The sequence below is a fragment of the Amia ocellicauda genome, chromosome 5 (assembly GCF_036373705.1).
Source record: "Amia ocellicauda isolate fAmiCal2 chromosome 5, fAmiCal2.hap1, whole genome shotgun sequence".
Taxonomy (NCBI): domain Eukaryota; kingdom Metazoa; phylum Chordata; class Actinopteri; order Amiiformes; family Amiidae; genus Amia; species Amia ocellicauda.
Window position 1 is genome coordinate 18,170,248 of NC_089854.1, and position 24,196 is coordinate 18,194,443.

General features: G+C 40.3%; 1 protein-coding gene across 1 annotated transcript; it reads left to right on the forward strand.

Moving 5' to 3' along the window:
- Window positions 1–9,767: 9,767 nt before the first annotated feature.
- Window positions 9,768–23,628, forward strand: kcnk20 (potassium channel, subfamily K, member 20). Its single transcript, XM_066705744.1, has 2 exons — window positions 9,768–10,098; window positions 22,643–23,628. The coding sequence occupies exons 1-2, from the start codon at window positions 9,768–9,770 to the stop codon at window positions 23,626–23,628; spliced, it is 1,317 nt and encodes a 438-aa protein (XP_066561841.1).
- The last annotated feature ends 568 nt before the right edge of the window (window positions 23,629–24,196 follow it).

Sequence of the window (24,196 nt, forward strand, 5' to 3'; positions counted from 1 at the left end):
CATCTCCCTCTCTCTTTCTCTGATTAAATACATACATGAATAAATGATCAATTTCAAAGTTTGCCACATGGCATTTTCACTTGTGTACTTTAAGTTTTTTATTACATATTAGACTAATTTACCTTTGTATGGCTATAACATGTTTTACTTACCCTTTAATAAGTTATACTTGATTCATATCACAGTGATATATTTTTGGGGTGGTGCGTGGGGGATTCTTACTTGTCCATTTTATTTTTTCATTTCTTAATTCCTAACTTGCCAATTGTTATGTGGGAGGGAACTTGTCTTGTTATGTGTCTTCAAGTCTAAGGTTACCCATTTTCCATTACAGCAAGTAACTGGCCAACACAATAAGACAAAGCAAGTTAAAAGACATTGCTTTTAGTCTAGTGCAGTCATTGCTTTTTCTGTAGTTTAAAAGACAATCTGTCAGTGGTCCCATAGAGAATACAGAACATAATCTTGATTACAGAGCTAACTGCATAGGAAGGGGCAGTGCATAGAGTCATCCCAGGTAACATCAGACATTATGTAGACTCCAGGGGATGAGGTAATAGTGTGTGTTTTTTAACAATGTGTTTTCATTTAAACAACATACACCGATCAGCCATAACATTATGACCACCTGCCTAATATTGTGTAGTTCCCCCTTTTGCCGCCAAAACAGCCCTGACCTGTCGAGGCATGGACTCCACTAGACCTCTGAAGGCACCAAGACGTTAGCAGCAGATCCTTTAAGTCCTATAAGTTGCGAGGTGGGGCCTCCATGGATTGGACTTGTTTGGCCAGAACATCCCACAGATGCTCGATTGGATTGAGATCTGGGGAATTTGGAGGCCAAGTCAACACCTTGAACTCATGATTCATCAGACCAGGCCACCTTCTTCCATTGCTCCGTGGTCCAGTTCTGATGCTCACGTGCCCATTGTAGGTGCTTTCGGCAGTGGACAGGGATCAGCATGGGCACCCTGACTGGTCTGCAGCTACGCAGCCCCATATGCAATAAACTGCGATGCACTGTGTGTTCTGACACCTTTCTATCAGAACCAGCATTCACTTTTTCAGCAATTTGAGCAACAGTAGCTCGTCTATTGGATCGGACCACATGGGCCAGCCTTTGCTCCCCACATGCATCAATGAGCCTTGGCTGCCCATGACCCTGTCGCCAGTTCAACACTTTTCTTTCCTTGGACCACTTTTGATAGGTACTGACTGCAGACCGGAACACCCCACAAGAGTTGCAGTTTTGGAGATGCTCTGACCCAGTCCTCTAGCCATCACAATTTGGCCCTTGTCAAAGTCGCTCAGATCCTTATGCTTGCCCATTTTTCCTGCTTCTAACACATCAACTTTGAGGACAAAATGTTCACTTGCTGCCTAATATATCCCACCCACTGACAGGTGCCATGATAATGAGATTATCAGTGTTATTCACTTCACCTGTCAGTGGTCATAATGTTATGGCTGATCGGTGTATAGGTGTATTCCAACTTATGTGCTAACAACTCTGACTGTAACCCTTTGTGTTAAATAAAAGTGATGTGTTTCAAAGTGAAAGGGAATCTAAAGTAGGACTTGGAAGTCTGTATGCAGCCTCCCTTGGATGTCACATGTTTGTGTGATGTGTAGTACTCATTTGGTTATTTTCACCACAGGTAGGATGTGTTAACATATTAGTTTTATTTGGTGGTATTCTTGAATTTCTAATCACTGCATTTGTATTTTGTTTTCTTTTGAGCACATTTTAGCAGTAGCAGTGGATCTGAGTGAGACATGGATCCTGTCCTAGCTTTCTTTGGGAGAAATCACTGTAGCATACAACAACCCCTCATAGTTAGCAATGCCTACACATGTATTAGTGGCAAACATTTCTGTATTTTATTCTTTATATATTTTTCTGGTAGTTTGAATAAAGATTTTTGCCTTACCTATGTGGGGCTGAAACTCTATGTACGTTACTTTCATATTTATTCTTCTATTTAATTGGAAGGGCATTCAGTGGGGATTGCAATATGCAAGATCTTTTCATTCAAATTTGTCTTTACTCTGGTATAATTAAATAGAGGCATAGTCCACTCAATAACTCTATAGGCTGGGAGGCACACTAAATAATCCTCTATAATCACCCATGGAAGAGAGCTTCACTCAGTAATAATTGTATCCTGAATTAATTAATACATTTGCCTTTCTCAGAAACTTAAGCCTGGTTTAGCATGATAGATTTGGCTTTCACTATACAAATAATGACCATGCCAATGCTTATTGTCCATTAAATCCTGCACTGTATTTTGCTAATGGTCGCAACAAAACCACAGTAATTTAAAACTAAGCAGATTCACTCAATTGGACTATTTATTTTGTGTTAGCTACCCAACAACTCATCTGAGTTCTTTACTATTTTCTTTCTTTCTTTCTTTCTTTCTTTCTTTCTTTCTTTCTTTCTTTCTTTCTTTCAGAAATTAACTTAATATTAAACCAATATAAGAAAATCAACATTCTTTGGAAAAATCTAAAAGTTGTTACGTTTAATTTACATGAGATCTATGGTTAGGAGTGCTTTTAGGGATGGCTAAGTACTTTCTTATAGACATGGTCATGTTCAGCTGTTGTGTGGGTCAAGAGTCATGAAAAGTAGCATTAGAACTCTCCCCATAGGAACTGTCAAAATTTTAGCTTGTAAAAGCAAACATCCTATTGTCGCAGGTTGCAGTTTGAAGATATACATTTTTTATGTATTTCATGAGACAACTTTCAATAAGCCAGTTGTTCCTGCTTTCCTTCTAAATTAAATCAGAATACATACATACACACATATATACATAAATACATACTGTACATACATACATACATACATACATACATAAGGACTTAAAGAGACTGTGTCTGTCAGTTTAATTATGATAATGCCTCACAAAACAAATGTTGAAATAGAACACACAGAAGAATAGACTGAAACAGCCATGCTGAAAACAGGACCTTTATGAGTTAAACACACCTCGACACTGTGAATGAGAAAACCATATGCTTCAGGAGAAATCATGGAATTGTCAACTGCAATGTTTGTGGTATGGTATTAAATAAATAAAAAAAACATACATACATACATACATACATAACTGAGTACATAAAGGAGGCAGACTGTTCTCCCATATCTGGCAAATGCAATCAGTTTAGAAAAACATACTGACAATCATCCTCCCCATGACTCATCACCTTGGATTCATTGACTAATTTTGTAACAGAAGTTGGAGAAAATTCAAGGGACCGCCCCATCTTCCCACACTGCTCCACAACCCTCCTCAATCTATCCTGATTTTCATTTCCATATGCATAGAAAAACAAGTGTAGTTCAAGAGATGCAAGAGATTATTAGTGTGTGTGGATTGCTGGATTATGACTCAAATGTTGGAATCAAATCAATGTTTCTCTATGCGTTGTATTTTGATGTGATATTCTCACCTCTAAAACGCTACAATACATACATACAAACATAAATAAATAACTGAGTCTGATTACTGGACAAGGAGGCTCTTCACCAATGCCTGGCAAATGCAATCAGACTTGAAAAACATACTGACAATCATCTCCCCTGTGACACATCACCCCCATCCTTTCCACAGTGCCGTTACTACAACAGAGAAAGAAGAGTGCCCCTGATGGCTCTCTTATTGATTATTCACAGTCCAGTTTATCCCAGAAGTGTTCATTTTGATTGTTACACTTGTTAAACTGTTACACTCCCAGCTTGGTGGCAAGGTGCATTAATGTATTGCTAGTCAATGACAATGAATTATCAGCAGATGCTCATCCAGTTTCATGCTAGTAATCACACCTTGATAGTCTGACTACAGCCCACAAACACAAGTAGTTGTGCACAGTACAGTACAGAGCACTGTATAGCTTCCAGCACATCCAGGCAATAATATACTCCAGATGAATTAGTATACTAGCCCCCAGAGATTAGTATACTAGCTCAGTAGTGGAAGCTAAAAAAAAAGCTGAAAAAAACAAAGATTCACACTGCTGTCTTAATTAGAACTTTTTATAGGAACAGGGTCCACTTAAGCCTATACATGTGATCACCTACATCAATGTAAATCAAGCCTGCATACTCAATAAAGAAGTAGTCGCCATCCCTAGTCCTGGACAGTCCTGGCCCTTTAGCTTTTATGGGTCTCAGATGACATCAGTGGCTAAAGATCAGCATGATTCTGGCTGTAATCAAGCCAATAATTGAGGTCTTCATTAAAATGAAAGCCAAAGGTCACTGTAGACTAAGCTTGGAAATATTATTTTCTGAATGGTCATTAATAGCCATGGAATAGCCATCAAAATCAACACGTTTCTTGGTCGCACTTACCAACACCACCCTTATAGCTTGTGCCAGTTTATTATATCATCCTGGGAATTGGAACATTGACCTATATATTATCAGATTATTATTATTATTATTATTATTATTATTATTATTATTATTATTATTATTATTATTATGTCCTCAGTTTTTACGTTTCAAATAACATTTACAACGGATATATAGATACGTTTATTTAATGAGGATGAGCTCAGAAATTGAAGGTGTGCATAACATACACAAAACAGACCTTCTGCTTAACTACATTTGATTTGAATTAAAGTCATGTTAATAAACATTTCGAAGTCTGAATCTTCAAAGGTATATGTTCCTCCAACAAACTGATCTATGAAACTGTATTATTATCGCCGATGTTTAATGAAGAAAGCTATAGTGCGGAAAAAAAAAAACTTTAAATTGAGAGTATGGCCAATGCCTTATTTGGTAAAGTCACAGAGGACCCAAAATACTGTTTGATCTCCCGTCTTCATCTTTATGTATGGACCTGGTCCCTGAAGGAGGAAAAAAACCCTACTGAATAAGTCACAATTAAATAGACAGTCTCTGATTTTCCAAGGCGACACAGACCCCCCTTCACCCACCCCAGCCTCCACCTCTTCTTTCCCATATTTGTGGCTGCGGCACAGCTGGGACAGACAGTGATGTATGAGAGATGAATGTGAAACTACAGGTACATTTTCGTCGAACGCGGGTTCCTAGTGCTTCCGACAATTGTTTTAAGGGATTTTTTGGATAAAATGAAGTTGTTTAAAAAAATGGTTATGTTACTGTGATTTTTTTAAACTGGTTACTTAAAGATAGCTTGGGATTTTGTTCAACACCACACTCCGCTCACGTCCGTCCAGAATGCAACAGGTAATGTGAATGACGGCATACATAACGATTACATATGTTTTCTTTATTTATGGTTTCAAAAAAAAAATGAACTGTGCAAAAGTTTTCATTATTTGAAAAAAAACTACATACACCATTTTGTGTACCCCCCCCCCCCCCCCCGCCTAATGTTAAACATATGGTCTATACATCTATGTTTATCTATATATCTTTGTGTGACTTCAATAATTAAAAAGGCTTACTGTATCATGTTTTTGTTACCCTCTCCCCCACCCCCAAAAGAAATAAAAAAGAAAATCATAACTATGTTTTTGATGCAGTTTTGTCTAATGCATCTAATTACTTAATAAATTGTATAATCAGGCCACAAGCGGCAGCGTATAATGTATAACACAGAGGAAAACACAGATATCAACAGCATTTTTTAAAAACAACGTATGTTATGTGTTGTTGTTGTTGTTGTTGTTGTTGTTGTTTTTGTTGTTAATAATAATAATATATTTCTGATCAGTCTGTACTACTTGAGGCACAGTGAATTAGGCTTTTGATTTGTCATCAAACCACAAGACATCAATAAAATGAAGTTGTCTAGCTTGATCTATTAATCAGCTAATATTTGTGAAAAGTGTATAAAAGCTGGGTAAAGGTGACTGCTAAGAAAGAAAGAAAGACAGATAGATGTATAGATGGAAGATAGATTAATAAAATAATAGCACAAAGACATAATTTATGTAAACAAAAACAAAAGAAAATCACTCGATGTACCATACAACAGAAGGATGGCTGATGCTGTCAATGAGTTTGATGGCTACAATACCTCGATATTACATTTTTAGAATACTTTAAATATTGAAATAGTGTTTCACAGATTTAGTAGTGATTTAAAAAAAAAAAATCTACAAAATTTTTTACAAAGTGAAAATATTCAAGTATTTTGAAACAGTAACATTATTAAAAAATATATGAATAAGTAGTTCAATAGAATACATTAAACTGATCGCTTAACATTGACAGTGGTGATTGGTATTTGATTAAATGTTAATAATGACAACGATCAGGCTTTCTGTTTGCTATAGTGATATTAAAAAAAATTAAATCCAGTCTCAGTTCTAGCAATTATATATACATAGTTGTGATCTAAAGTCATCACAGATTTCATTTGAAACAATCTTATTCAGTGATTAATTTAGTTTAATAGGTATTATTCAGTAAACTCCACATATTCATCCATTATATCCTTTTAGTTTGTTGAAAACACTGATTCACTGTAAAGACAGAAAACAACAATGAAGTGGCAGTCAAAAGTAAAAGTCAAAAGATACTGAAAGATATGATTCATATTTATCACAGGCAATAGTAGCTCTCTGTACCTCCACTTTAACAGGGCTACATTTATCTATGTACAAAGCCTTTACAGCACAGATAACACGAGCAAACTCTCCACATTGGAAGTAATACAATGGAACATCCTCCAGTTAACCATTTTGTTAGTGCTTTGCTCTGAGGTAAGAAACAATAAAATATGTTGTGTGTGTCCACAAAAAAGGTGGCATTAAAGTCACGTTCTCAGTTTGAAACAAAGGCTACATTAACCATTATATAGCTGGGTTGTTGATTTCTATGGAAACAGCTGGTGTGTTTCTCTCTTTTTACTTGCATGAATGTGTCTGAAATATCTTGTTTCAGTTACAGGGTATTCTCTGAGTCTGGGAGGCTGAGATATCGAGGAAAATCAGGTCAACAGTGAAATGCCTGTTGCTTTCTGTTGACTGAGAGAAAGCCACAGGTATTAGAAGCAAGGTGCTAATGGAATACTTAGCAAACTAGGACAGTTACCTAGCCTCCTGGAATTATCCGTGCTACACTGCAAAACAGCATCCAAAGCGACTGCAGCAAAGCAAAATATATCCTTTGAACTCACCGTGTATATATTGCAGAATGCTTCTTCTCCCTCATGTCTTTAAAAAAAACAGATAAGTTACTCTTCACTACTTTGGGGATGATGAAGGATATCCATCTCCTTCCTGCATTTCAAGAAAGTATCTGTCTATTTGTTACGCAAAAGCCAAAGTAGTTCAATTGATTTTGTTAAAATTTGTGCATGGCTTTATTTATTATTTATTTTTCTAGTTGAAAATCTGTAAATCATCATCATGGCCATAGAAAATTAAACATAATACTTAAACTTCATAATGTTCTGTGTTTAAATTTCAACACAGAAACCAATGCTTTATTGGGGGGTGCTTTAGTGCATGGAATGGGACCCCCTCTTACCATGGCTCGGCCAGACAAAGGATGAGTCATCAAGAAGAGGATTGGGAGTGATAAGGGATACCTGCTTGAACTAAAATCTGATGTGGCAAAGAGATTGAGGGGAACTGCAGTACTACTACTACAGAGAAGGTGTTTCCACTGCTTATACAGGCTTTTCACTTCATTTTCAATGGAACTGTTGGAATAAAGCGAAGATAGAGCTATTGCCTCTTAAGGATTGATTGACTTTGTAGCTTTACCTGGTTTAATTAAATGAAGATAACTTTAAATCTTGCACAGTTGACATTTAGCTTGGTCATGTGCCAGGGGTCAGGGTGATAAAGCTTTCGAGAGGGACTTTTGGTTTCAAGTGGAAACAGAAGAGAATAAAAAGGACTGGAAAACTGAAGCCAAGTCAGTCTGTGGGATTCTTTTCAAAGGAGCATTGCTTCACCACAAAGACTACTGAACTGAGTCTTACTTTACAGCGAGCGGATTTGTGTTAGTTATCAGTTATTAGAATAAATGAAAGCAAGAAAGACAGTTCAAACAGACTGTATTCATACACGGATTACCATGGAGATGATCAATTTTTTTTAGAAGGATTTATAGATATAGCATCAAAGCATTGGATTTCTTATAGTAACTGTCTTGTCTGGATTTATTTGACAGTCAAGTGAATGGACACATAAAACTGGCACCCTTATGAATGCAATATTGAATCAATCTGGAACAGCGATCGATAAGTATAATTTGGAATAAGCCCTCCTCAACTGACTATCAGGCATATCATCTTTGTCAACATTGTTATGATTTCTGCTAATCAAGTTGATATCAATCTGTGCAAAAGATGGAGATATACGATCTGAGTGCACTGAAACTGAGCTCATATCCTTAATTATTCTTATTAATCAAGCAGGTTAGCCAGATTGAAGTTTGAGCCAGTGTAAGTATTGCAGTGAAAGGGAATGAGGCAGAAACAAGTTGGAATGATTAATCCAGTAGTTTGCAATTGGTAGGCCATTCACAGTAATTGTGAGTGACTGGGAATAATTAACATTAAGTAACTGGGTGACTCAGCTTTAGCAGGTTTCAATAAGCAACTCCGAGATAACACATTTGATTATGGGTCTTAAAGTAATTATCCATAATGAGCTGTTTACAAACTGGACATCTGAAAATGGATTGGTTAGGATACCACAGTTTATACAATTGTTGCCAGCTGTTTTGTGTTTTTGTAGCTAAAAAATCTTGCTAACCTTGCAGTTCCACATCAAACTAATATCCTACTATCATATGTTGGATTATTATTATTACTATTATTATTATTTTTGTTTGAACAACAGAGATTAAGATAGTTAATTGTATATGATTGCACTGTATTATATTTTTAATTCGCAAGACACCATAATAGTATTCTGCAGTATATGTTGGCTTGGGAATGTTTGTCTCAATCTGTGTGTGTGTATTTCTGACAGTCTGTGCATTGCTCAGTGTTGGTTTTGTATCTGCGTATTCAAATTGCCTGTCTTTGTGTCTTTACACCTTTGAGTTTTTAGTAGTGTGCATCCCTGTCTTATTTCCATTGTATGTGTATGTGTCTGTTACTTTTTATCAAGGCACTTAAAACAAATCAGTGTACACCTTCTATCATGGTGTGTGTGTCTATGTCTGTGTGTCCTTATTAAAGTTCTGCGTATGGCTTCCTGTATATCCCCATCACAGTGTGAGCCTCTCTCATTATGTGTGTGAGAGTATGTTTATGTTTTAGTAAAACATAAGTGTTATCTTCTATTGCCACACTAGTCATTGCACCCTTCTCATTTAATATGTGAGAGAGAGTGCGTGTGTGAATTTATATTGAGGTTGTGAACCTAAGAGTTAGTGTTTGTGTACAGTGCTGATTATACAATCAATCTCACCTTTCACTGTGTGTGTTTTTAGAAAAGTTGTATGCCTGACTGTTTACAACTGCCCCATCACACTGTATCTCTTGTGCATGTGTGTTATTAGTGATGTTGCAAGCTTACAAATGAGTATTTATGTCTGTTACAACAAGTCTACCCCTCTTGCTCCTTTTCACTGTGTGTGTGCTTAGTAAGGTGCTGTGTTTGGCCATATGTTTTTGTCCCCTATCATAGCTAGTGTATATTTTATTACTTTTTTACTTTATTTCTGCCACTTACAGTCAGTCTACCTACCCAGTCACTGGGTGTTTTTTTAGTAAGATACGGTGGTTGGCCTAAGTGCTGTTCCCCTTACGCTAGTGTCCCTTATCCTAAGTGAGCTTGTGTGAGTGAGGATGGTACGTAGGGGCTGTTGTGCGGCCCTTCACCTGAATGAAGACAACGCCCGTTTCTGCATGCTGGCAGCACTCATCCTGCTGTACCTGCTGTGCGGGGCAGCCGTGTTCTCAGCTATCGAGCACCCCTCTGAGATCCGTGCCCGCCACCTGTGGAGGGAGCGGCTGCACAACTTCACCCAGGCACACAATGTCAGTGTCCCCATGTTGCATGACCTACTACGCCATTACGAGGAGGCCAACGTGGCAGGCATACGTGTAGATTCCCTACGCCCACGCTGGGACTTCCCTGGGGCCTTCTACTTTGTGGGCACTGTGGTCTCCACTATTGGTAAGCCTCTCCTCCTTTCCCATCTCTCTCCCTCTCTCTTCCCAGCTAACAGATTTTGTCTTGGCAATGTTGGGTGCCATTGCAGTTTGTATTTTGATTCTGACCAATATGACATGAGGAAACTGTTGCAGAAATGTATTATGATATTATTAAGGTTCTCTGATTGTAACTCAGTAATCTTGCCTGAAAATGTATCTTTGGTTGCAAGTAATGCATTTACATGCATATATACATTACACACACACATATATATGTATATGTTTATGTATATATATATATATATATATATATATATGTATATGTATATGTATATGTATATACCCTAAAACTTCCAATACTCAAATAGCAGCCGGTCTCCAATAGTCGCCGGGTTGATTTGCATAATCATGTAAACAAAAGCCTGTATATTTGTATTGCTGTTAGTTGTAGTGATTGAACTAACTGTCAATTGCGACATAAACAATGCATTAATGAAGTATAATATTGATGGTTTGGTTTAAAGCGTATTTCCTGTGCTTTTTGTTTATTTAGCAAGAGTTCACAGTATATCGAATCTTAACCTGCTAACAGAATTACTGGTATCTTGTTTTCAATCCGTGTATCGTCTACCATACATTGAATGTGATTTGTTTGCATCTTTGGAAAATAATAATAATAAATAAATAAATAAATAAAAGCCTGGCCTATTAGCCTACTTCTACAATGAAGCAATGTTCCAGGCTCTTCTTATGCTGCATGAATCCGCAATGTCTTTTTTATTTATGAATGTTTAATACGAACGCCAGTCTCCTTCAATTGACACCGGAGCTTCATGCAGTTATTTGGAATAAACACAGAGGCTGATTCATTTAAGTTTTACGGTATACTTTTAATTTGTTTTTTGTGGATATGCTTTGCAAGTTGAAAATAGCTCCCAAACAGACTTTGGGACATTGAAGTTGATAATAGGTCTCTGTGTGCTGTCAGTCAGATGAGCCCTCCCCCTTGCCTCTGGTTATCTAGAATACAGACTGCACTACCTCTTTTGTAGTTCACCCTATGGGACATCACCTCTCTGTGAGTATTCTGTGCTTTGTTGGCATTGCTCTCTGTTATATTATAGAATTTACTAAAATCATTGGCCACTATCCATAGGACTGGAAAGCTGTCACATTGCCCCTTTCCTGGCTACTTGTAATGGATTTTTGTATCCTATCATTTTCTATACTTTTCTACCAGGCAGAGATCTGCCTACGTAGACTTGTATAATTAATTTTGGTTTGGTTATTTGTTAGCTTCTTTATCTTTCTTCTTTCAGTTGAGATTTGTGGGGCCTTATTCCTGATTAAGTCTTTTCAGTTAGTCTATGACCCTCTATGGGGCCCCTACTCATAGTTTAAACTTTTGTTTCCGTTGAGACAGCCCTAATTCATGAAACTTAAATATGTGTTTACAATACATATGCTGTACCTATATTCATGGTAACTATAAAATAAAAAGGTGCCCACTATATGTATCTTACACATGTTGCAAAGAACTGTCATAACTTATTTTAAATCCCTTCCTTATCCTGAACCTGCAGAATTGACTGTGGGTACTGAATTAGTCATTTTTCAACACAGCTGAAATGTGATCTGTTTTTGGGAGCCTGAAAAGCTGTCCAAGTGGTTAGTCTAATACAAATACCAATATAACCATATAAATATACACAAATATGACAATTCAATAACATTGGAGGGTCTGCATAAAATAGCACAGATGCTCAAATGATTTTCCTCCTTGGTATGACACTATATTATGATTAAAAGTCTCAATTTGGCTCCAGAGACCTAGCACTTGAACTCAACCCTCGATCAATAACTTTCTCCTAATTTCTCGATTTTAATTAAGAAGCCACATTGGACTGTGAAAAGAGCAGTCAGATCAGCATAGTATGTAAAAACTGAAATAAAAATACCAGGACAACGGATGGAACTCTTCCGATACATTAGATCAGCTGTGTGTGGAGAAATTATATTTACAGACTTAGTTGGGGACCCTTGCTTATGTATATTTAGATTCACAAAGCCAGGGATGAGAGTTTTATGTTGATTAACTCATTAATCAGAACATTAATGTACAACACCAAGAGAGGACAGCCAGGCTATGTTGTTTTGTTTGGTCTTGTTGATGACAAGTGATCTCAGCACACTTTGGTGACACGGTGTATTGCTATGGTTATACCAGGGGGAGATGAATTATGACTCACTTACGTTTGATGTGTATAGTTAAGGCGATCAATACTTTTAAAATCCCATCTCCCTTTTTTTCTATTTTCTACAGCAGATGCATTAGAAGAAAATTCTGACGGCCACACTGACAGAGAAGTTAAAAAGGTCATCTTGCTCTCACTGACATTTACTTTTTGTGTCTTTTATTCTTTAATTATAGTCATGTTTCCTTCAGTGATTGACTGTAAAATGCAGTTCAGTTTTAGGTAGAATACTGTGTGAAAAATAATTCTGGGCAAAATGCCTCAAAAGCAACAAAAAAATTGAATGACTTGATCCAAGCTGGAGTCCATTATGCTGAAATGCTGGAGACATTACAGTCATTTTAGTAATCAGTTATCTTTCAAGTCGGAAGCACTGGCCAAGGGGGAGGGGTTTCTGTGCACTTCCGGGAACCCAATTGGAAATGTCACGTCTGCATAGGTTCGTTCTCTTTTGCCATTTTGCTGAACCCGAGAATGTGAGCTTTCTGTGTCTGTGTGTTGCATTAGACCTTAAAAACTGCGTATTTCAGTTGGCTGGTGTCAATAATAGTGTTGTTCACCACCGTTTCCGAATCTAGCCACTGCATCACAGACCCCACCCCCTATCAGAGAGATAGTGGTGGCAGCCGACCTGCTGGTCAACGTGATGCGTCACAGCACCAGAGGTGAGCAAACTATGGCCCTTGGGCCGATTCTGGCCTGCCAGAGAGTTTGATCCAGCCTGTGGTCATTCATCCAAATAATAAAATCACTTGCATACTATGAGTTTGTTATGCAAGAGTAGCCAACTATCCTGAAATACACAAACATTTCTGTAGGTGGCAGTGTAGAGCGCACAACCACGCACGTTGTTTTGTAGCTCTTATTGCATGCTCGCAATCCTGCAACAGTTTTTGCAACTTTGCATTTGGAGTGGACGTTCTGGGACATTTAAACGACTTCAACGTGAAGCTACAAGGAAACGATGTATTTGTGCACGGGCTGTACAACTATGTAAAAGCATTCAGAACTAAGCTTGTGCTATTCATCAGGCAGGTTAGTGACATGACATTTATTCACTTTCCAACACTGGCAGTTTTGAGTTTGTTACCACAATGCACAGTGAAATACAGCGCTAGTCTAGGCGACATGGGTGCGGAGTTTTCAAGGCGATTCTCTGACTTTGTAAAAATTGAGGACTCGCTGGAGCTTGTGTCACACCCTCGATCATACAACTATGACAGCGGGCTCAGAAGATGTTGGGTCTGTTTGGCTCGACTTATGTGTGTGAACTTCATTGTGATGAACTACAATATATACAAACACAGATCTCGATTAAGTGATTAACATTTGGGCTCTATACTGTGGATCTCAACAGCAAAAATGGTGCCTGACTTTGATAAACTTGCAAAGCAGGTTGATCAGCTTCACTGTTCACACTGACTTACTTACATGGTCAAGGCTAGTCAGGTTGTCAGGGCTTCTCAAGGCTTGTTGTACAACTTTGCTTTATATATGTATATTCCCACATTGCTCTCTTCATGATAGTATGTGCCTGATGCACTAGTGGTGACATGGAAGTATGGAACGTCACACTCAATGTGTTTGTTTCATAAAGCCTGGTTATGGTAACCTATTGAATGTGCTTTGAAATGTGCTATTGTTCAGATTGTTTCCTGGCCCCCAGCAAGGCATGCGTCAGGAGGATGGCTGGCAGACCTCTGCTTCCTTCCCCTCCCCCGCTTTGGCCCTGTGACATTCCAACAGTCTCTGGCCCACCCATACACCTCCCAGCAACTCCAAAGTATAACATTTGGCTACTTCCTGTAGTTTCTTCTCTTCTGAGGCATGGTGTGGACGTGAGTGAGGGACCCTTTGCAGTGTGTGGCACTTTGTGTCGAAATCGCCGTCCTCCTGGAGATGTGAGCAATTAGGGAAGCGCCCCCAATTGGGCAGCATGGGGAATTCTAATCAACAGACTTCCTATTACCCAATGAAAATGGCAGTTTCTGCCTCATCCTGGATTGTTGCGCTTCAGCACACTTAACCTGCTCACCATGTCCCAGGCCATCAAGCCCAGTGACTGGTTCATTGCGGTGGATCTGAAAGTCACTTACTTTCACATCCCTATTGTGCAGGTACACAGGAAATTCCCCCACTTTGCCTACGAGGGCCGAGCATTCGAGTTTGCTGTTCTCCCCTTCGCCCTGTCATTAGCCCCACGCACTTTTTCCAAATGCATGGACATTGTGTTCCCCCCAGGGGGTCCACGTCTTCAATTATGCGCTGGCACCAGAGAGAGTTGCCTCCATACATGCGTGTCTCTCCCTCTTCTGTCTGAGAGCTTGCTTCAGGGTATCCCCTTGCCAGAGGCTGCTGGGCCTCCTAGCGGCAGCATCACAGACCCTCCCCCACAGCCTCCTCCGATTGAGGATGCTGCAGTGGTGGTTCGGGTCTTTAAAGATGCATCACCGCCGCGATCAAGCACACCAAGTCACAGTCACTCCGGCATGCTGGAAGGTGCTCCGTTGATTGTGGAGCCTTTACAATTTGACCCTCGGTGTGCCACTGGGACTGCTATGCCACCGAGTGGTGATGATGATAGATGCCTCCAAACAAGGTTGGGGAGCAGTCTGCGACGGACATGGAGTCCGAGGCAGGTGGACGGAGCCTGCACGGGCCCTCCATATCAATGTCCTGGAGTTACAAGCAGTGCTCCTCGGACTGTGTCATTTCCTGCCAGTACTACGGGACAGACATGTGCTAGTTCGGATGGACAACACAGGTGATTGCTTATATCAACAGGCAAGGAACTGTACTGTCTAGTACGCCATCTGCTTCTGTGGGCGCAGCTACGGCTCCACTCCAGTTCACCTCCCTGGCCTATCCAACGTGGCGGCGGACCTCCTCTCTTGGGGGTTCGGAATGGTGCCTCCACACACTTGTGATACAACAACTGTGGAGCCGGTTCAGCAGAGTGGAAGTGGATCTCTTTGCCTCGGGAGAGTCCACCCAGTGCCCACTGTGGTTCTCCATCCAAAACCGCTCACGAACACTAGGGATCAATGCGCTAGCCCAAACATGGCCGTGCTGTCTCCTCTACATGTTCCCACCATTCCCCCTTATCCCGGTAGTCCTGGGTAGGTTCAGGTCACAGATTCTGGTTTGCAGACCTGATCGCCCTCCTCCATGGAGAGCCTTGGCAACTCCAAACTAGAACGGACTTGTTGTCCCAGGTGCAAGGCACGCTTTGGCACCCAATCCGGTCCTCCTCCAGCTTTGGACCTGGCCTCTGAGCGGGAGCGTATGATTGCCTGGGGTCTGTCAGACGCGGTAGTAGCCACTATTCAGTTGACAAGAGCTCCCTCTATCAGGTCGCAGTATTCTTACCGCTGGTGGATGTTTAGCACCTGGTGCTTTTACAAGAGCTATTGGACTAGGGTAAGTCTCCATCCACACTCAACGTGTATCTAGCGGCCATCTCCACATGTCATGTCTGGATTGATGATGAGCCTCCTGGGCCACTGAACTCTAATGTCCTCTAGCTTGTATCACTTAAGACTGCGTTTTTGCTGGCAATTACCTTTGCAAAACACGTAAGCAAGTTACACGCCCTGTCTGTACACCCATCATGTGTCCATTTTTCGGGAGATGATTCCACGGTCACGCTACGGTCTAACCCTGTGTTCCTTCCTGAAAGTCTCCATTTCATGTCAACAGTGTATTGAGTTGATGGCTTTTCATCCTCAAGCCCTCAGGTGTTATTTGGAACTCACTGAGGACATTAGGTGCTCAGACCAACTGTTTGTGTCTTATGAAGTGTGGACACAAGGCCAGGCGCTTTCAAAGCAGTGCCTCTCGCATTGGATTTTGGACACTATTACCATGGCCTACGAGTCCACCAGGACCCCGGTGCCTGAACACTTGGTGGCCCACTCGACTCGAGGCGTGGGCTGTTTTTCAAGGCGCTGCCTTGGCAGACAGTTGTGCGGCTGCAGTTTGGTCTTCCCCGCTTAGATTTGTCAGGTTCTACAGGTTGGACATGATAGGACCGGTCCCTTCCATTGTGAATCCGGTGTTGGCTGCAGTCAAGCCCCAGTAACCTACAGGCTCTGGCTCCTGATATACTCTCCCAGTCTGCCCCTGTTAAGTGCATCCTGATGGAGCTATTTGAACCATGTCTTTCCCTTCCACCGGACTATGCCTTCTAGTCAAGCACACACGCGAGCTGCTCCTGGACTTGCTGACAGCCTGTTGATGTGTTCCAAGGTCTGTCATGCTGCCTACAGGTACAGGCTGCCCTGTATATAGTTAGTTAATTATTGCATTGTGTTGCAGTGTTGCATGCATCTGGCTTGTACCCCGCTATATATATATATATATACCGGGGGTTGCATTTGGAACCTATCGTTTCAATATATCCCACATGTCTGGATAAACTGGAGATGTTTTCATGACAAGATGAAATCATAGCCAAAAATCTACAACTAACTTCTTGAAATTCAAGCATCCAGTTCAGAGAATAGGGTGTTTCTCCAGTTGAATGAAGAGAGGGGGTGGGAAAAGGAATAAATTAAACACGTGAAAAATTATGAACAGGCCTAGGCCCTAAGCCGTAGACCCCCAGAGATTTATTTTCTCCTACATGCCATCCATAGGAGTTTTTTGTTTTTCTCTCCTCTGTGGTTTAAAATAAATTAAATGGTTTACACAAATAAAAATTGATTGATTGAATTAATCAATTACAGAAAGACAAAAAGAAAAATAAAGAAAATAAGAAATACATCTTAAACCCTGATTTGTAACAAGATTTAACAATGCATACTGCATTTCTGAGGCCTTGCTCAGTTAAACAGAGTTTGTGTAATTATTATTATTTGTTAATTTATTGCACACACCCATTCAATAAAATTAACATTTGAACTACCTGCTTAGGGCCTCGTTTTCCAAATGTTCCTCACAAGATCAGTCTGAATCTGTTTTATGACATTAGGCAGAATGACAAACTTATAGGGGCTTTATGCAACCATCTGAGAAGATAAGCTGTAAATATGGTACAGTAACTCTTTTAAACATACATAATGCCTTTACACATTAATACATTCTTCACCAAATTTGCTGATTTTGTAATAGGAGTAATAGGAGAAATTATTAATTTGAGTTTGGAAAAGTGTCCATAACCAAAGACAGTAGCTCCTTTGTCAAGCCACATCAGTCAAGGTACTTAGCCCAGGGGTCTCCAGTCCTGTTCCTGGACAGGTCCCAATCCCAATTAGTTTTACAGGTCACTCCTAAATTGCCAGTTTCTAGGGACATTGAAAAACACTGATGAATTAATCCAGTCCAGTCACTTGTTCAACTAAAGTATCTCTGCTCCTTGGAGGCTGGAGGGTATTCAAGTGTCTTTACCAAATTATGTCTATCTTGCTGACTGGACCAAAATGTCTCCTTCATTGTTCAAGATTCAATCTTTTCAAATCCTTACATAATATCTATTTTAAGGATGACCTGTAAAACCTACTGGAGGGGATGCAAGCTGATTTTATAGGGCAGCTCCTCATGAATGCCTTGGCTTATTCAAATATGTGGTCTTTAAAAATGGCAATTTGTGCAAACATAGCTGTGTGCTAATTTTTCTCATAAATGTGACCTACTGTGTTAACACAGATGGAAGTATTTTGTGACATACAACTCTGCACCTTGTTTGTGATTAAAGCATATATATGGTTTGTAAATATATATATAAAAAAATAGTGCACAGTGGGGGGAAATAAAAACCATCATGCAGATAATGTAATCTTTAATCTGAGAAGAGGACATAATGGCTAAAATAATAACCAAATCAAATCCAGACTTAATAAGTACAAAAGATCTAATGTCCGGATTTTCAGATTCTTAATCTTCTTTTTCGTTTAGTCTCATTTAGTTTTGGGGGGTAGGGGGTTATTCACATCACACCCAGATGCAACAATGCAGCACAAATACGGCAACAGAAAATAAATAGCAATTGGCTTAATTAGCCGTATGGAACTGTAAATGTACAGATCTGGCAATGTTGAGGATTGATGGTTATATGCCCCATTTAATTAAGTCTGTCTCTTCACAGATGACAGCATTGTCTTCTGTGGTATTACAAACATATGGACTCAAACAAAAGCACAGTAAGGGAATACACACTCTTGCAATGTTTACAGCTGTAACATAGGAGTAATATAGATGACTCCTCAGGTTCTTGAAAGTACCCAGTAGGAAATGCAAAAGTCATTAAGATCTTGATGCCTTTTTATGAGTGCCCCACTATTACAGAATCACTTGTTTGTTGATATCTAAGTGATGCTCAAATCATGTCATTCTATAGAGGGTGCATAGACTTGAAAGACAATCCCTGGAAATTAATTTTGACTTAGTGCTTCTGTTGTAAATGGCTTCTGATTGGTCGTGTAGTTTTGGTTGACCTTTTTCTTGTATGAACATCCCTTGATGTTCAGATTTTTGTTTTATCGTTTTCTGCATGTGGACAATTCACAATTGGGTCACTGTACACTAACAATCTCTGTTAGATATACATTGAGGGAAAAAAGTATTTGATCCCCTGCTGATTTTGTACGTTTGCCCACTGACAAAGAAATGATCAGTCTATACAGTGAGAGACAGAATAACAACAAAAAAATCCAGAAAAACGCATTTCAAAAAAGTTATAAATTGATTTGCATGTTAATGAGGGAAATAAGTATTTGATCCCCTATCAATCAGCAAGATTTCTGGCTCCCAGGTGTCTTTTATACAGGTAATGAGCTGAGATTAGGAGCACTCTCTTATAAAAGACACCTGTCCACAGAAGCAATCAATCAATCAGATTCCAAACTCTCCACCATGGCCAAGACCAAAGAGCTGTCCAAGGATGTCAGGGACAAGATTGTAGACCTACACAAGGCTGGAATGGGCTACAAGACCATCGCCAAGCAGCTTGATGAGAAGGTGACAACAGTTGGTGTGATTATTGGCAAATGGAAGAAACACAAAATAACTGTCAGTCTCCCTCGGTCTGGGGCTCCATGCAAGATCTCACCTCGTGGAGTTTCAATGATCATGAGAACGGTGAGGAACCAGCCCAGAACTACACGGGAGGATCTTGTTAATGATCTCAAGGCAGCTGGGACCATAGTCACCAAGAAAACAATTGGTAACACACTACGCCGTGAAGGACTGAAATCCTGCAGCGCCCGCAAGGTCCCCCTGCTCAAGAAAGCACATGTACAGGCCCGTCTGAAGTTTGCCAATGAACATCTGAATGATTCAGAGGAGAACTGGGTGAAAGTGTTGTGGTCAGATGAGACCAAATCGAGCTCTTTGGCATCAACTCAACTCGCCGTGTTTGGAGGAGGAGGAATGACCCCAAGAACACCATCCCCACCGTCAAAATCCCTCCTGAGATGTGTGCAAACCTGGTGGCCAACTACAAGAAACGTCTGACCTCTGTGATTGCCAACAAGGGTTTTGCCACCAAGTACTAAGTCGAAGGGGTCAAACACTTATTTCCCTCATTAACATGCAAATCAATTTATAACTTTTTTGAAATGTGTTTTTCTGGATTTTGTTGTTGTTATTCTGTCTCTCACTGTTAAAATACACCTACCATTAAAATTATAGACTGATCATTTCTTTGTCAGTGGGCAAACGTACAAAATCAGCAGGGGATCAAATACTTTTTTCCCTCACTGTATCAAATGTCGTAAAGGTAAGCTTGCCGTTGACGTTTTATTTTATAGCAGCTATAAGCCATATGTTATAGCACTGTGCTATAAAAACTGATGCTATTTCTGGAAGAGAATCTATTAATTTCCTCATTGATTGCCATGTTGTCAAGTATTTTGGATGTTTCATCCACCCTCTGTAAAACACAAACCTGTCAAATTAATATGGCATCACATAATCATATAAACTGTACATATGGAAAAACAGATAAATATATTGACAGAGAAGCAATTATTATATATATATATATATATGCTATGAATGAGGAAAACTATTCCAACTGGAAAAGCCTTAGACATTTTTTCAAATGCAAATCATCTGACTGTCTGTGGATATAAATAGTTTACACAAAATACATACAAAATCCAAGGCATCTAGGTGAAACACATTACAAAACATATGAGGAAGTGAGATAATGTCTCATGGTGATGTCGGTCTCACGGTACTAGATATAGGATATAGCAAACGCCCACAAGGAAAACTTCATAAAAACATTATACTTGCTATTTCACATTTCCTGCTCGTGTTGGCCAAATTATTTGCAAAATCAAAGAAATCCAAGACATACCACCAAAGCAAGTGTGGTGACAGTAGCCAGGTTACACATTTAATTATGGCTATGTTGTTTGAGTGTCTTGTGTTAGATGTTGTTGCTAATTGCAAAATTATGTATTCCATTAAAAGAGTGGCTAACTAGCATGACTTAGCTTAAATATCAAAGGGAATAAGAATAAATTATGATGCAAATCTTAAGATCATGGTTGTCAGTGAAGCTGAAGAATCAAATTATTATCATGCAGCTAAAATCTTTGATGTTAACAAAAAAAAATACATTATACGATGGCACTGGAATACACAGTCTCAGAGGAAATCCTTTCACAACACCTAATATCAGTTTTTTGGGGGGTGATATTACTATGTTGGAATACATCCCTGGATTTGTGGATTACAAACAACTATCAAAGCTTTACTGGATAAGAAAATGTTATCACTGACACCCCCTAATTGTTAGTAAAGAAACGTATTTATTGCTGAAGTTGTAGTATCTGTTTTGTAGTATAGGTGACTTTTCTTTTCTATTTTTGTCATCTAAAATTACATTCAATTTTATATTCGGGACAATACGGTATTTTGGTTTTGGACAAATAAGACGTGAGAAAACTATTGTAGAAATGCATTACTAATGATAACATAACAAGTATTGTTAATATTTTCTCATTGTTGCACAGTAATGTTGTGTGCACATTGTATAGGTCCATCCCTGGAATTACAATATATCCATCTTCTAAGCTGCTTCTCCTAGTGAGGGTCATGGGGATGCTGGATCTGATCCCAGCAGGCATAAGGCGCAAGGCAGGAATACACCCAGGACAGGACGCCAGTCCATTGCTGGGCAACACACACAGACACAGCAATTTAGAGAGACCAATCAACCTAACATAAGAACATAAGAAAGTTTACAAATGAAGGAGGCAATTTGACCCATAATGCTCATTTGGTGTCCATTAATAACTAAGTGATCCAAGGATCCTATCCAGTCTGATTTTAAATGTTCCCAATTTTTCAGCTTCTACCACATGGCTGGAGAGTTTGTTCCAGATTGTGACAACTCTCTGTGTGAAGAAGTGTCTCCTGTTTTCTGTTTTGAATACCCTGAAGTCCCCACATAGTCTCCTCTCTTCCAGGGTGAAATGGTTCAGTTCCTCAGTCTCTCAGTAGGACATTCCCTTCAGACCTGGAATAAGTCTGGTTGCTCTCCTCTGAACTGCCTCTAGAGCAGCGATATCTTTCTTGAAGTGTGGAGCCCAGAACTGTACACAGTATCCAGATGAGCTCTAACTAGTGCATTGTACAGTCTGAACATTACTGCCCTTGTTTTAAATTCTACACTTTTGAAAATATACCCTAACATTCTGTTTGCCTTTTTTATTGCTTCCCCACATTGTTTGGATGGAGAAAGTGAGGAGTCCACATAGACTTCTAGATCTTTCTCATCTGTTACTTCTTCTAGTTCTATTCCTCCCATAGTGTAATTATAGTGGATATTTTTGTTGCCTGCATGTAATACCTTGCACTTGTCCACATTATCTGCCAGGTGTCAGCCCACAATTGAATATTATCAAAGTCCCTTTGGCCTGTGCTGCTAAGATTGTATCTGACCGTCTTTGGACGGTGGGAGGAAACCGGATTGCCTGGAGAAAACCCACAGGGAGAACATGCAAACTCCACACAGACAGGTCCCCCGGGCTGGGATTCAAACCCAGGACCCCCGGAGCTGTGAGGCAGCAGCACTAACCACCACACCATTGTGCCCATGATGAACTACAATACATGTTGTGCAGAATTCTGTTATTTTATTTTAAATATTAATTCTGTATTTTGTGTTATTTGTGATTTTTTGTTAGTTTTATCAATTGGATTTTATAATGTTATTTTGCATCCCCTAGAATCTTAGAAAATGCCCCCCAGAGTTTACTTATTTAGGGTAAGGACTGAACAGGAGCATTAGTGCCGATGTCTATTTTGTCACCCTGTCCCTCTTTACCAATCTTATCTGTCCACCCTACTTGCTTTCAGGCTTTGGGATGACCACGCCGGTGACCATTGGGGGAAAGGTGTTCCTTATATTCTACGGCCTCATTGGCTGCGCAGCCACCATCCTCTTTTTCAACCTGTTCCTGGAGCGTATCATCACGCTGTTGGCTTACATCATGCGCTGGTTTCACGAGAGGCAGCTGAGGAGGGCGGGTGAGCTACTGCCAGGGGAGGGTGGGGGGGGAAAGGGACGGAGGGGCTCAGGAACATCTGGTGAGGAGTCGGATAGTCTGGAGGGGTGGAAGCCATCAGTGTACTATGTAATGTTGATCTTGGGGGTGGCGGCTGTGCTGATCGCTTGTAGCGCTTCAGCCTTGTACTCAGTCACAGAGGACTGGGGCTACTTTGAGTCACTGTACTTCTGCTTCGTGGCCTTCAGCACCATCGGCTTTGGGGATCTAGTGAGTGGGCAGAAAGAGCACTACGAGAACCAGGCTGCCTACCGCCTGGGCAACTGCCTCTTCATCCTGATGGGTGTCTGCTGCATCTACTCCCTGTTCAATGTCATCTCCATCGTCATCAAGCAGACCCTCAATTGGATCCTGAAGAAGGTGGACTGTGGCCGGTGCCGCCGTCAACGATGTTGCTGCTGTTGCTGCCTGCCCAGGAAGAGGCCCCGGCATCTACACCAGCCCCCGCCCTCCACCCACAACCATCGTCACCACTACCACAGCCGCAATGCCGTCCAGCCTGCCCCACCTGCCACCAAGGGTCGCCGTGCCGATGTCTCTGTAGAAACAGTGTGTGACAGTGAAACGGATGGGCGCCGCCTCTCCGGGGAGATGATATCCGTCAAGGACTTCCTGGCCTCCAACAAAGTGTCTCTGGCCATAATGCAGAAGCAGCTCTCCGAGACAGCCCACGGAGGCCCCCGTCAGAGCCACGCACGCCACAATGGCTTCTCAGCAGGGGTGGGTGCCTTGGCCATCATGAACAACCGTCTGGCTGAGACCAGCGTGGACAGGTAGCTTTTCAGCATGCTGCAATTGTAGACATTTTCTAGGACAAATCCTATTAGATCAAAGCAGAGCACTTCAGTTCAGTGCTGCAGTCCCTTGTCCACCCCACCCCCCTTCCCCTTTCCCTTCACGTCAAATATGCTGACACACCATGCTGGAGGATTGCTTACACAAGTTGTCTGGGAGCACAGCCAAACTTCAAAAAGAGGTCCAGGAGAAGAGATCCAGATGTTTATTTCTTTGGGAGAAGAGACATGCACCGATATTCTGGGTGTATTTGTAAAAGTTTGATAATTTCTCAGTTTTGCCATTTTCCTTCCATTGTGTTTACTGGGCTATTGGTTCTAAGCAGGGTTCCAGTTCAGTTCGTACTCACTACCAAGAACAAATAGTCAGGAGGGACACACAAACTATATATCAATCTATGGTGCATTTTCGACTGTATGGTTGTGTGTTTTTTTTAATAAATGAGGGGAAAAAAGCATTACATGACATTGTGTGTAATCTACCAAAAGTCTGGGTGTGGAGATCTGCAATTGATTGCTCAAAACAACTTTTTCTTTTTTTTTATTAGTAA

Coding starts and splice junctions, on each gene's coding strand:
- kcnk20 (XM_066705744.1), top strand. CDS start 9,768: ATGGTACGTAGGGGCTGTTGTGCGGCCCTTCACCTGAATGAAGACAAC. Junction 10,099..22,642: donor CACTGTGGTCTCCACTATTG/GTAAGCCTCTCC, acceptor ACTTGCTTTCAG/GCTTTGGGATGACCACGCCG.